We start from the raw sequence: 13,683 nt of genomic DNA, 5'->3' as shown, positions 1-13,683 counted from the left end.
TCCTTAAGGCTCCTTCCAACCCAAACTGCTCCATGATTCTATGACTCACTTGTTGCAGTGTTGTTTGAGGTGCTTCTTGTAGCTGTCATCATGGAGCACCACCTCGGGGTTGCAGGTGGCGAGCCAGTCTGCGTTCTTTATCTCAGGAAGCAGCATCTGGTTCTTTGTCTTCTTTCCCTTCCTGCCTCTGGGCACCGGTGCTGACAAGCCTGTAACAGCAAGGGGCAGCCAGTGAGCACCACAGGTGTGGCCAGGCACTGTCCCCAGGCACCTCTGGTGCTGGAGGCCCGGGTGGGGCAGCAGAGCCGGGAGCTGGAGGAGCACAGGCAGAGCTCCCAGCTGCAGCCTGGAGAGCCAAGGACAGGCAGTGCATGGGGCAAATGCAGAGTATGGGAGAGTCCATCTCTGTGAAAAACTTGGGAATCACCACAGAAACTGAATTGCTGTGTGTTCTCAGTGCAATGCTGAGACCAAATGATAATATGGCCCCTCGATGTGTAAAAATATCACACAGAAGGGATGAAGCATGAAAGGGACCTTGGCCCTGGGCATAGCCCTTGAAGACTTACCTTAGATACTACAGACACCTCTAAAGGTCACTCTATGGGGACAGTTATTTGGGTCAAGAGTAAGACAGTTATTTGCATAAGAGTTCAAACAAGAAGCTCCCAAATGATCAAAGAGCAGCAGACCTGCTGATCTGATCTGTAAGGGCTGTTTCTTGTACCGTGCATCTGGAGCAGGGCTGGGGGGAACTGGATCGCTGCAAGGGTGCTAAGGTACCCATTGGAAACAGAACGCAGTCCCATCTGTTTGACAAAGATAAAATGAGATCTAGTGTCCAGAGATGAAAATTAAACACAGTTCAACCTTGAAATAAGGTGTGAGTTCACAGAAGAACATGGAAACAACTTCTGGTGGGGTCACTGTTGCTTGGAATCTCCAGAGAGGGATAAGCTGCCTCCCTGGGCAGCTGCTCTTGAGGTAGGAGCTGCAAACATGAAGGAGAAAGGATGCCTGGGCAGTCTCATCCCATCTGTCTGGTCTTGTGACACCAGTGAAGAAAAGAAAGCATCACTATGTCCTCAATCCCTGCATAAAGTCTGCAGCTCCAAGACAGGACAAGGGCTGTGGCCCAGCTGGCTGCTGGAGGCCTGCATAGGCACCAGGCCTCCTGTTCCCAGCACCAAACTGGCCTGATGAACTCCGCGCAAATGCTGCTTCCTCAGCAGCTTGGCCTGTTCCAGGATGAAAGGCAGGATGGTGCTAGATCAGAGCAGAGCTCTGAGTTGGACTGTCTGGGTGCTGTGCTCACCCCCTGTGATCACAGGGATGTGGGACTGAGAAGAGCTCCAGGATGCCCTAGCAAGGGCTTAAGGTTGTTGCTCCTTTCTGCACGTCAGGGATGGGGCACGACTTGCCCGGTCAGCTCTCTGCAAACACGAGTGGTACCTGAGGCTGCCTGGGGAGCCACAGCAGTTACTGCTGAAGGCCTTCATGGCTGAGGAAGGAGCACTGCTCTGTTCTTGGTGTTCTGCTTCTTCTGCTCTTCTCCATCTCCTAACATCAGGCTGAGACGTCGTTGCTCCTCTGACCCAGACAACACAGAGGTTAAACAGGTGGGAAAAGGCATTCCAAAGAGTTGATGGAGAAGCTCCTGGTCACTTTGCTGGTCAACAGTCAATGCTCTTGCACTAAGGCAATCCTGACCATCTGCTGAAACGGTGGCTTGTTCATTACTTGGCATTATCTAAATCAAGTTGACTCACAGCAGTTTATTTGCTTCTGACTCTTGTTCTGCTTCCCACGGGACTCTCAAGCCCACTCCCAGCTGCTCTCAGGGCAGGGCTGTGTGGCAAGAGCAGGAAGCAGCACTGCCAAAGTGACTCCCATTGCAGGAGGTGACTGGAATAACTTATGGCAGACACCAAAAGCCACATCCTTGGACTTGGACCATCCTTGGTCACACTGCAAAAGCTAGCTGGACACTTCCAAGCAGAAGGAAATGATGACATTGGATTTTAAGCACCAACTATGATGCACTTGGAGCTCAGCAGCATCACCACTCCAGAACAGCCTTCCCTGTGCTCCACCATCTGGGAACAGAAGTCCCAGGTTTCAGCCCGGCTCCGTGATGTCAAAAGCAGTCTGGAGAGTTCCAGACCCCTCACTACTCACCTTGTGCCACAGATCACAAGTACAGAACAAGCAGCACATGGCTGCTGGGCTCAGACTCTGAGCGCCACTCACCTGTCCTGAGAGCCACAGGATGCAGGCACTGTGCTGCAAGGTCAGCCAGAGCCCTCTGGCACAGCAGGCAGTGACCACATGTCCCAGGCCACAAGCCCAGATGCAGGGAGCCAGCAGCCACTCTTGTGTTGACAGATGAAGACAAAGGCCCCCGTGGCTGCCTCATTCACAGGGTGGGCTCTATGGCTGCCCCAGTCTCAGGGAAGCCACTGTGCTGCAGGCGGGGAGGCCAGTCTGCAGTGTCCATCTGGCACAGCTAGAGCCAGAGGGAGAGCAGGGCTGGGAAGCCTCTGGGTGACCTGTCTGAAGCTAAGGATACACTGGGAGCTCCTACACAACGGCATACAGACACCTCTACCAACAGATGCAACAGATCTATGATCTGACATGCGACACGTGAACCTCAGACATACTGCCTCTGAGGACAGAGAGCACAGCCAGACCTAGGACAAGGGTGCTGCTACACAGAGTGAGAGAAGGCAACACCACCTGGGGAGCACATATGCATTGCATAAGTCTCAGGACAAACCAACACTGCATCTCCACCCATCAGGGCAGGCATTGCAGACCAGTAGGTGTGGGACAAACACCATGGTGAGGGGAATTAAAAGGGGAAAAAAAGGGAAATCACAAAATCACAGAATATTCTGACTTGAAAGGGACCTATAAGGATTATTGAGTCCAACTCTTAAGTGAATGGCCCATATGGGGATCAAACCCACAGCCTTGCTGTGAGATGGATGCTAAGCTGCACCCCCAGCTTTCCCTGGTGCAGCTGTCCATGTTGCCCAGAGGCAGAGGCAGGGTCCTGTACCTTGTCCGTGCTGCACCCACTGAGGCCCTGAGGAGCAGCCTGAGGCGTGCCCATGCCCTGAGTGGAATCAGCACCCTCATCCTTATCACACTCAACATGTTCATACAGTCACTGGTGCTCACGAGCTCACTGCCCAGCATCTCCCTGTGTAGGAGAACCATGACAGTATTCACAGGCCAGAGAAGACTTAGCAGCACCTCTGCTCCCACCACGAGGCTCTCTGCACTGAAAGCCAGAAAACAGCCTCCCTCACTCAGCCAGCCCCTGCTGCTGGCTCTGAGGGTCAGTATGGAGGTCAGCTCCACGGAAGCCCCTTTTTCTGTGCAGAGAGAATTGCAGTGCTGAAGCACAAGCACTTGAAGACTGTTTCCATCAGCTCTGCTTTGAATTCTGCAGCCTCAGTTCCTCAGGCTGGCATGGGGCAACGGGTACAGATGCAATGGCAGAGAGAACACGCAATACCTGAGTGATTCTGCAGAGCCTGATTCTGGCCGTCCTTCGTCGGCGTGATGAGATCCCAGATAAAACTCTTGATCTTCTCATCCCCCTTGTAGTGTTTGACGCAATACACCAGCAAGGCCCGACAAATCATCTCCATGTCCTTCTCATTCAGGTGCCACTTGAACCGCCCATGGGTCAGGATATCTTTCCAGCGTCCCCAGCTGAAACAGCAGGAACACAGAGTAAACACTCCTGTGCAATTAGAGACCTTGCTGGCACCTCTCTCCAGGAGCTCCTGCAAGGGCACAGCCCTGCCAGATCCCCTAGATAGGGATGTTTTGCCCACACATTACAGGAGCAGAGAGAGAGAGAAGTTTGCAGGACTGAACAGGGAAGAGGCAGGAGCAGACTCTGGAAGTGCCAACTGCCAGCTTTGCCCTGCTAACTCTTCTTCCACCCCAAACATTAACTTAGAGCCCAGGTCCCACCAGCGAGGTCACTGCTGCAAGGAGGCAACACAGCAAGCAGGACCGACAGGAAGTGCCTGGGGCAGCCAGTGAGTGCAGGGGCAGCTGGAGGCTGTGGCTGTGCTCTCACAGGGGTGAGACTCACCCAAATATGAGCAGGTTCTTCTCCACACGGAAGCACTCAGCCCGCAGGTACCGCCGCGTCTTCTCGTTCAAGCGCCGCGAGCGTGTGGGTCGCTCATCCGAGTCGCTGTCCAGCTCAGAGAACTCCATCAGCTCGTCCTCTTCGAAGGAGTTGTAATGTTTGGTTTGCTTCCTCACCCGGGGTCTGTCGATGACCAGGCTCTCCTGTGATGGACAGAGCAGACAGCACTCTCAGGTACAGGTACAAACACTTATATGTGCTCTTCTGGCCCCTGTCACCTGGGCTCTGCTCAGCTTCTGGCTCCTGGCTTGCCCGTCCAGTGGCTGACCATCACCTTCCCACTAGGATACCTGCTTCAAGTTAACTGTGTGCAGTTCTGCCTGCACAAGTGACAACTCCCGACCAGCACAAAATTCAGCCTGACTGATGACAGGCTGAAAATCAGCCCCTCTGTGTCCAAACTGCTGATTGCCAGCAGCTGACTCAGCTCTGAGCCACTCGTGGCCATCTCTGCATTGCCTGTGCCAAGTGCCGTGCTGAAGGCAGTGTAATCTCTGTGACAGGGGGACAGGTGGGCTGGAACAGGAAAGGCAGGTTTCAAGAAGGTGCAGGAGGGAGCAAAATGAAATTAAATAGCATGTACCTGCTCCCCTCTCCTTACCCTGTCCTGTTGAATGAATTAATGTAATGTAAATCTGCCTGGATTTCAGGCACACAGGATACACACACACAGACACACACACTCTCTCCCATTGCTCCAGCTTGAGCAGTGAGCTCTGCAGAGTTGCAGGACCTCCCTCCTGCTGCTGTCTAAAACCATCTCGTACAGCATTGCTGCTTTAGTTGGAATTATGGCAGCCCTGGGGCAGCACTGGAGCCAGTGGCAGCACCCTGTGCCTGGTGGAGGAGCTGGGAAGAGAGACCTGAGCTGCAGCCGAGCCCATCACCTCAGCAGGGCCAGCAGAGCGCTGGGACTCCATCTGTCCCCTCCTACCTCCTGACAGGCAGAGGCACCAGTCTGCCCTCAGGAGAGAGAGCAGAGGGGCAGCTCCAATCGCTGCGCTCTGTGACCAGGGACAGGACCCATGGGAATGACTGGAGCTGCATCAGGAAAAGGTTCTTCTCCCAGAGGGTGGTCAGGCACTGAACAGGCTCCCCAAGGAATGGGCACAGCTCCAAGGCTGCCAGAGCTCAAGAAGCATTTGGACAATGCTCTCAAGCAGAGGGTGAGACTGTTGGGAGTAGCTAGGAGTACAGACTGAGTACCCTGAAAGATCAGGGAGACAGACCAACATGTGGCTAAATAAATCAGGGCTTTAGCCAGCATTTGTGCGTCTGTCTTCCCTTGCAGTAACTCCTGATGCCAAACACAAACCTCTTCAGGAGCCTAGAGGAAGCATGCAGCTCCCACTTGGACACCAGGCCACATGGTGCCAGATCAGCTGTAGGGCACATGGGCCACAAACTGCATCCTACCTTTTCGTTCTTGGCATCTGTATCGAGCTCTGCTATCTTGGCCCACTTCTGCCAGAAGTTGGGGTCATCTAAGGAAATGTCAGTTCTGTTTCCTGATGCTACAAAGCTGGCCTAGGAGAGAAAGAAGAGGAGTGAACAGGGTGCAACCCACCATCCAGGTGTGCTTTCTCCCATACAGAGATCCTCCACATGCCAGTCTGAGTGCGCAGTCTTGCTGTTGTGGGCTGTTACACCCTAAGCTGCTATGTGCCAGAGGGCTCTTTGTTTGCTTCAGGGAGCTGAAACCTTCTGTTCTGCAGGCATGCCTGACCCACTGTAAATGGAGGCTGGGTTGTGCAAGAAGAGGAGGGCCCTTAGTGGCCCCAGCAGGCACCAGCCAGAGCATAGCACAGAGCTGGCTCCTCAGGCGCTATCTGGGGGGTTTGTCAGGCCCCACAGCACTCAGCTTCCACATGGCACAGCAGCACCTGGCTTTAGGCACCATGCAGCCCAGCCGCTGGGTCCTGCCATCATCCTGGGGTCCCTATGCAGAGCCAGACCTCATGGCTGAACCCTCCTAGGCAGCCTTCTATCACCTGCAGGCTGGTGGCTCCTCCTCGATGCTCTGCTGACCACCAGACAGACAGGAGACCACACCAGCCCCAGTACAGCCAAGGTCTCACTTGGCACACTGAGACAGCAGAGCTTGGCCTCCACGTGGACATGTCTCCATACACAAGTAGGAGGTTGGACATGTCTCCACCCACAGGTAGGAGGTTGGACATGTCCTCACATGCAGGTAGCAGGCTGGCTGACCACTACTGCCCTGCATGTTCCCCTTCATCCACCCCCAAAGGAAATGCCCCTTCCTTCCCACTGGAGCACAGTATACCTTTGCAAATGTGGAGCCCTTTCCTTCAGACTGGATCGTGATGGTCTGTGTCCTGCGCTGGAGGATCTGATCAATGTCTTCCTCACAGAACTTTGACCCCTCATCCTCCTCATCCATGAGTGCGCCATAGGCACCCTTCCGCAGCAGGTCCTCCACCTCCATCTTGGAGAGCTGCTGAACCTGCCCAAGGCACAGGGGCATCACCAACCTGGCCAGCAACCATGACCACTGCACAACACGAGAAGGCTCCTCCCTCTGCTTCAGGAGAAAGGGCCCTAAGCCAACCCAGACTTGCTGCTGTCAAAGCAAAGAGGTCACTTCAAAACTCTTCCTGAGGCACTGTCAAGAAATTCAGTCCATGCCACCCCGGACACAGCATCACATGTCCCCTATCCCCATGGCAGTGCAGGAACAGTTTGGCAGGCCAAAGAGCAGCAGTGCGAGTGTGTGGGACTGGGCTCTCCCTCCTCAAAGCCTGCCCAGTCCCTGCTCTGACCTGGCAGTGACTTGCAGGGGGAGGAGGAGAGATCTCCTGCAGAGGCTCCCACCTGGCCCCGCTCCAGCAGCCAACCTACCCCATTGGTGCTGCCCTTGCGGTTGATGTCCTGCAGCACAGCTTTATCCAGGCCCAGCTTCAGGCTGGCCTTGTCAAACATCTCCCGCTCATAGGAGTTCCTGGTGATGAGGCGATAGACCTTCACGGCCTTGCTTTGTCCGATGCGGTGGCAGCGAGCTTGGGCCTGTCAGTGCAGAGGGCACAGTGTCAGTGCAGGGAGCTGAGCTGCATGAGGACCATGTGACTTGTGGTACTCTGCATCAGCAACTACACTCAACCACCTAACCCAGAGTCACCTCCCATCCACCACTGCACCCTCATTCCCTGCCTGTGGCTGACCTGGCAGGACTCTGGCACAGCCTGCACAGCTGCCGAGCAGGAATGAGAGATCCCAGCACCCTCAGGTAAGGACACAGGGCTCAGGCCGGAGCCTTGGCTCTCTGCAGATGTGGCACACAACACCGCACCCACTCCAAAAACAGGTATGGACACAGTGTTGCCTGCTCTGTGGCACATCTGTGTTTTCAGAGCCACACTGTGATCCCCTCCATGTCCTTTCCCCCCTGCCCACATTCCTGCCAGCTGTCCTGACACCTCGTGCCCAGCACAGCTGGTGCTGCTGCCCTGTTCTCCCTGCCTGGCACAAGTGACAGAAGCTGTGCCTCAGGACCTCCTGACAGCCTGGCCGCGCCCAGCCCTTTACCTGCAGGTCATTCTGTGGGTTCCAGTCGGAATCGAAAATGATACAGGTGTCAGCAGCAGTCAGGTTGATGCCCAGTCCGCCTGCCCTCGTGCACAGGAGAAAGACAAAGCGATCCGAGTCGGGCTTGCAGAAGCGGTCGATGGCAGCCTGGCGCAGGTTGCCGCGCACCCGCCCGTCGATGCGCTCATAGGTGTACCTGCTCAAGAGGGGGAGAGGTTAGAGCAGAATCACAGCAGCGTCTGAAGAGGCTGTGGCCTTCAAATCCCTTTCTGTTCCTTCCCCAGGCTGTGTGGGCTGGACACCAGCCAGGACTTACTGGCAGGACCTGTGTGTGCCCAGGTGGAGGCCCAGGCCCCGTCAGCCTGTGTGCACTGTAGCTGTTCCCAAAAGTTGTGCCTCTTATGATAACAAAATCATCACAACCCCATGCATGGTGCATGAATATGGGGCTCATGGGAACCAGGACCAAGGGAAGGATCTACTTCTACCTGGTCACTCTGAGGACTAGCCCTAGACCACACAGAATGAAAGGTCTGAGGTACTTAGCTCTGGGGTCTCCGCACCCACCAGCAGTACATGGTAACTCAGATCCATCAGTATGTGGGCATGGAATGGTGAAATCCCCACCCTGTGCTGTTGCCACTCTATGTGCAGCGCATGGAGGTACTGTGGAGGAGCCGTGGTGAGTGCTGGAGCCTGTACTAACCGTCTCTGGATGAGATAGTCCTCCAGGATGTCAAGGCAGCGCACCATCTGCGAGAAGATGAGCACCTTGTGCCCACCAGCAATCAGCTTAGGAAGCAGCTTGTCAATGAGCACCAGCTTCCCAGCTGCCTGGATCATCGCCTGCAGCTGGAAGTCTGGTGCCTCTGGGCAGTGTGTTTTACGGAAGTCTTCCAGGATCTTCTCCTCTGCCCCTGCCAGGTGAAAAGGGATGTGAGCTCTTGGCAAGGCTGGCAGTGCAGCTGCCCAGGACAGCAGCAAAGGACCGCATGAGCAACAGAACCCATGCAGTCAGAGCTAGGGAGGCTGGCTAGAGACCTCCTGCAGACCCTCCATTCCTGGGACTAAACTTCTGTAGGGCTCACATCAGCTCTTGGTAGAACAAGTCAGGTTGGGACATTGGTCCCGTGTTGGAACACCCCCAAACACAGTGAGCCTCAGGAGACTCTAAGGTGCCCATCAGCAAGCAGCCCTTGGAGGGAGCTGGTCTGCCTGGGAAGGCAACAGGACAGAGCACTGCCACACCATCAGCAGATGGCACAAGGCCTGAACTGGCTCCCCAGCTGGGCAAGTTCTGTTGGGAGTGAACAGTAAATGTTGCAGCGATACCTGTGTGTCCCCCCACACAACTCCTGTGCACAGCCCTCACCATTGATAAGGTATGGGTGATTGCAGCACTTGCGCAGCTCCATCATGGTATTGATCAGGTTGGGCATATTGTGCTGGTTGGCACCCTTGGAAAGGAAGGAGAAATTCTTCTCCAGGATGGCCCGGTAGTATTTCTTCTGGATATTGGTCAGCTCCACCTCAATGATGGTCTCCTGCTTGGGTGCAAGATTCTTCTCTACATCATCCTTCAGCCGTCGCAGCATCATGGGCTTCAGGATGGACTGCAGCTTCTTCACCTGCAGAGCAAGCGCAGACACTCACTGCCCTCCCTGCACAGCAGCACACGGGCCAGCAGAGGGGTCTGCTAGACTGGAGCTTCCCCACGCTGCAAACCCACTACAGGTGACTACAGCAGCTGCTCAGCAGCCAGCCAGGACAACTTCAGGGGCTGGGGTCCTTGGGGCAGGCATGACCAGTCCCAGGCTATGAACTCCACATGCCTCTGCTGCCAGCAGCCTTAGGTATCTGATGCAGGAGGAGAGCTGAGAGTTTGGATGGTAGCTGAGATGGTGGTTGCTTCATGTGCCTGTGCATGCTCCCACAGAATGACAATCTTTGTTCAATTTCCACATTCAAAAGGCAGTGGGACAGCCCAGGCAACTAAGCAGCTTCACCTGACCCACACTCAAGGAGAGCTTTGGAGGAAGGCTCTCCAGGGGAACCTGACAAGGGTGATGGACACATGGACTTACTGACCTCCCCATTCCCCTTGCACTCTTTTTGATCTCAGGGACAGACCAGGAGGGAGAGGCAGATAAGCTGTTCTACCCAGGCATGCAAGGGCAGCAGGGAGTCAGCTGGGAGCAGACCACTGCCTTAGTAGGGGTGGGTCTCCTCTCCCCAGAGCAGCGTTGGGGCTCTGTCACAACTTTGCTTCTCCTGGTACGAGGAGTGCTATCCACTTCCATGGAGCACATGTCTGAAAGCATGTCTCGTTTGGTCACCAGGTGTCCCAGTGGCCTGTGCTAAGTCACTGGTATCATTCCTCCAGGTACCTGCTCCTCTGTCTTCAGGTCTCCAAACTCTTCCAGAAAGGCTGTCTCTGAGGGGAACTGCTGTGGCTCCAGAAAATTTAGGAGGCTGAAGAGCTCCTCTACCGAGTTCTGCAGGGGGGTCCCTGTTAGCAGCACCTTGTGCTCCTGGGAACACACAGAAAACAGGTTGAGGGCTCAACCCCATTAGCTGGGGTTGAAGGTGTCCCAAGAGCACAGTGCTTCTTGTCTTCCAGCCTAAGAAGCACTCTGGGTGGCCTGGGACCACATACACACCAAGAGGCTTCCCTAGCCGTGGTGACAGCCCTGACCGAGCCACTGCCACACAACACTGTCTTGTGGCTCCCAGGCCGCTCCCGTGCACGTTCCAGTCCAGCTCTGTGCAGCAACAGCCAAACTCAAGATCTCCCACTGCGCCCAGGCTTCAGCCCTGTCCTGGCACAAGAGCGTTGGGTAGGGCTGTGCTGGTGCTGGACAGGGATGCTGACAGAGCCCAAGCTTCTGTGCAGCTGGGGGTGGGATGCCTGTCTTCAGGGCTCAGAGCAAGAGGGAACACCACCCAAAGCCATGGGACACCGAGGGACAGCAGTGGCCTGCTGCTAGGGACAGTCTCAGCAGGGTGCTCCAAAAGTAGGGTATGTGTGCGCACTGGGAACAAGGGGGAGCTTTTCTTAGAGGTTCACCATGTAGGTACATGTGTAGTAAAAGGAGATGAGGTCCAAACAACCCCCAAGACCTGGGGGTGTGAGGATCAGATGATCCCTCAAGGAGAATGCTCTCCCTCCCATGCCTGACAACGTGGGCTTGGGCTTTAGGCACCAGCAGGTGCTGTGGTCCCAGGTGCACCAGCTCCTCTGTCCCAGCACTGTCAGAGCCTTCAGCTCACTACTCAGGCTAATCCTCCTGGGCCAGTCCAGTGCAGGAATTGTCCTCAGGAGTGGCCTGCTAGGAAAGAAGGAAAATTGTAAGGTGGGAGACTCCCATAGGACTTGTACAAAGGAAGGTGATGGTTTAGAAGGGGTGCCAGTAGCACTCCTGCTTTGACCCAAGCTCACAACGCAGCAGGGCCCTACACAAGATACAAAGTCAGGGGAAACAGCAGGGTCTTTTAGAACGTGTGGGAGTCACAAGACAAATTATTTTCAGAGGCCTGGCCCAGCTACAAGTGAGTGTGATGGAAGCTGAGTACGGCTGGAAGATCCAAAAGGCCTGTTGGCCCTTGGTCCAGCTAACAGCAGTGCTGCTTTTCCCAGGGCTGGAAAAGAGCTGGACATCCAAATAATTTCCCAGAGCAGCTCACTGATCCCTTTGTTAACCCACCCCTGGCATGGAGTAACATGTTTGCATGGCAGTAAGAAACCAGCTCGAACACCACAGCCCTGCCCAGTGTAGGGCACAAGGCACACCATAGCCAGGGGTACTGTGCAGGACTGGCCAGCAACCGTCCCCATGTGCTGCAGCAGCTTACACTGTGCTGCAAGGCTGGGCAGGGCTCTGGCAGGGAGCACCCCCAGGTGGGAAGGCACAGGGGGAGGTAATATTCCACTCTGGCAAAAAGAAGTGTGTGAGGGCTGCAGGGCACCAGTGCCCCATACATCAAGGGGTCCCCTGGATGGTTTTCCTCCAGCCTGGCACAGGGCCTAAGCTGCTGACAGTGGCATCTGACTGCTTAGCATGGCCATCTCCAGCACACCCTGTGAACCCAGGCAGGACATGCTCACCAGGGCCATGAGCTTCAGCCCCTCCAGGAGTTTGCAGTTCCTGTTCTTTAGGCGATGTGCCTCGTCAATGACCACACAGCGCCACTGGATCTTCTTCAGCTCCGGGCAGTCAGCAAGGATCATCTCAAAGGTGGTGATAACCACCTGGAACTTGAAGATCCCAGGGAGAGGGTTACCCTAGGGAAACAGAAACCAGAGTTTGAGTTCTGTGGGGTGGCAGCACACTGTCAGACCTCCTGTCTCACAGTGTGAGCATCTGACTCCAAGCTGGAATTTCCTCAGAATAATCTCTCTCAAGCATTGGGCAGGTTTCTGCAAGCCTCCTTGATGGCTACAGGCTGTGTATGTCCCAACCAGACACTGCCCCAGGGCAGGCACATAGGCCTGGACAAGAACCAGGGCTATGCTGCACCCTCCCCGTTCTGCATGAGCTGTGCCTGTTCACTCACACACAGTTCAACCTGAGCCCATGCCAGCAAATGGGGCTGCAAAGATCACCTTTCCTTCTCCAAATGAACAAGCTCCACAGGCAGCTCAGTGCTTCCCAAGCGAAGGAAGCCAGGGCTGGGGGACGCATCCTGGGAGGGCTGCGCGCATCAGTCAGTCACCTGTGTGTCCCTGTACACCATCTCGTACTGCTGGATCATCTGCCGGCTGATCTGGCTGCCGTGGTACACGATGGCGTTCATCTCCGTCCAGGTGCGGAACTCCCTCTCCCAGTTCGTGATGGTGGAGAGAGGTGCAATGATGAGGAAGGGGCCATGGATGCCCATCAGGAATATCTCTGAGAGGAAAGTGATTGACTGGATTGTCTTCCCCAACCCCATCTCGTCAGCCAGGATGCAGTTCTTCCTGCAGAGACGGACAGGGTCAGGTCAGTGTGGCTCTTGGGGGCAGAAACCACTCTGTCACCAACTCCTTGATGGGATGTCAGGCACACCACCTCTGCCCACACTTCTCTGACCCTCCAGCATGGAGCGTGCAGGGACTTTGGTATAGTGGCCCAAATATGTCTGGGTAAGCCAGCCAACTTCTTGTAAGGTCATGGATTCATAATCAGCATGAAAGATGCTGTTTTTCAGGTACACATGAGCCAGGGAAAGATGCATCTGATGGCCTGCTGCAGCTGAGAACATGCATATTCCCATCTGCCTGCCACACAATGAATCACCAATAGCCTGGCCAATACCAAAAAAACAGGTGTATCTTAGAACCATAGCTAAGCCCTATTATCTCCAAGACTCATCAGCATATACCAGGGACAAACATTCCTAAAGATTCAGTTGCAAAGCTAAAGCAAATACACTGTTTCTGGCAGCTGCCTGCCAGCTCCAGCACTTGAAGGACTCAGTGGCTGCTCTGTCAGGCCCCTGTTTGTCCTTTCTGCTCCCCAGCTTCGCTATTCTCATGACAACACACACAGGGCCTGCTGCCAATAGGGCTGCTCATGGCAGCACTGGGCTCCAGCCCCTCCTCACCTGTTATACCAGTTAAAGAGCAGCCAGTTCATTCCCTCCAGCTGATACTCCCGCAGCTGGTTGCTGTTCTTGTACTCCCGGGACTTCTCCAGCTTCTGCCAAGATTCGGACGCTGGGCGCTCCTAGGAGGGACAGCGGGAGCAGGTCCATGGGAGATGCTACTGCCCAGTGAGGCTAAATCCCACTGCTGGGGCTGCACATCAGGGACAACATTTCAAAGCAGTCTCTGACAGCTGAGTCATAGCAAGGGCTTGGCCTATGGAACCCACCCTCCGACCTCCAGAGGGGACGATACAGGGCTTGCACTGCAGCACCAGGGACAAGGTCAACGCTGCTGGACTGTGGCAAGACACAGCCAGTCCCTGCGCCCAGGGCAG

At 55.2% G+C, this 13,683-nt stretch overlaps 1 protein-coding gene across 11 annotated transcripts in view; it reads right to left on the bottom strand.

Annotated features, from left to right (window-relative positions):
- CHD6 (chromodomain helicase DNA binding protein 6) overlaps positions 1-13,683 on the bottom strand; it is a 98,290-nt gene that overhangs the window by 20,225 nt on the left and 64,382 nt on the right. For 8 of the 11 annotated variants that reach the window (XM_068208176.1, XM_068208166.1, XM_068208173.1 and 5 more), the window contains 13 exons: positions 13,307-13,428; positions 12,437-12,680; positions 11,829-12,005; positions 10,111-10,254; positions 9,096-9,351; positions 8,430-8,640; positions 7,724-7,919; positions 7,040-7,204; positions 6,465-6,644; positions 5,594-5,704; positions 4,118-4,320; positions 3,524-3,726; positions 50-209 (listed from right to left, as the gene is read on the bottom strand). In XM_068208176.1, the coding sequence (XP_068064277.1) occupies positions 50-209; positions 3,524-3,726; positions 4,118-4,320; positions 5,594-5,704; positions 6,465-6,644; positions 7,040-7,204; positions 7,724-7,919; positions 8,430-8,640; positions 9,096-9,351; positions 10,111-10,254; positions 11,829-12,005; positions 12,437-12,680; positions 13,307-13,428 (2,372 nt within the window). The remainder of the gene's footprint in view (positions 1-49; positions 210-3,523; positions 3,727-4,117; positions 4,321-5,593; positions 5,705-6,464; positions 6,645-7,039; positions 7,205-7,723; positions 7,920-8,429; positions 8,641-9,095; positions 9,352-10,110; positions 10,255-11,828; positions 12,006-12,436; positions 12,681-13,306; positions 13,429-13,683) is intronic. The other 3 variants (XM_068208167.1, XM_068208169.1, XM_068208178.1) reach the window with 1 other exon arrangement.

This window comes from Anomalospiza imberbis, chromosome 17 (assembly GCF_031753505.1).
Source record: "Anomalospiza imberbis isolate Cuckoo-Finch-1a 21T00152 chromosome 17, ASM3175350v1, whole genome shotgun sequence".
NCBI lineage: Eukaryota > Metazoa > Chordata > Aves > Passeriformes > Viduidae > Anomalospiza > Anomalospiza imberbis.
Note: the sequence above shows the minus strand (reverse complement) of the source record. Positions and strands in the feature narration are given on the sequence as shown.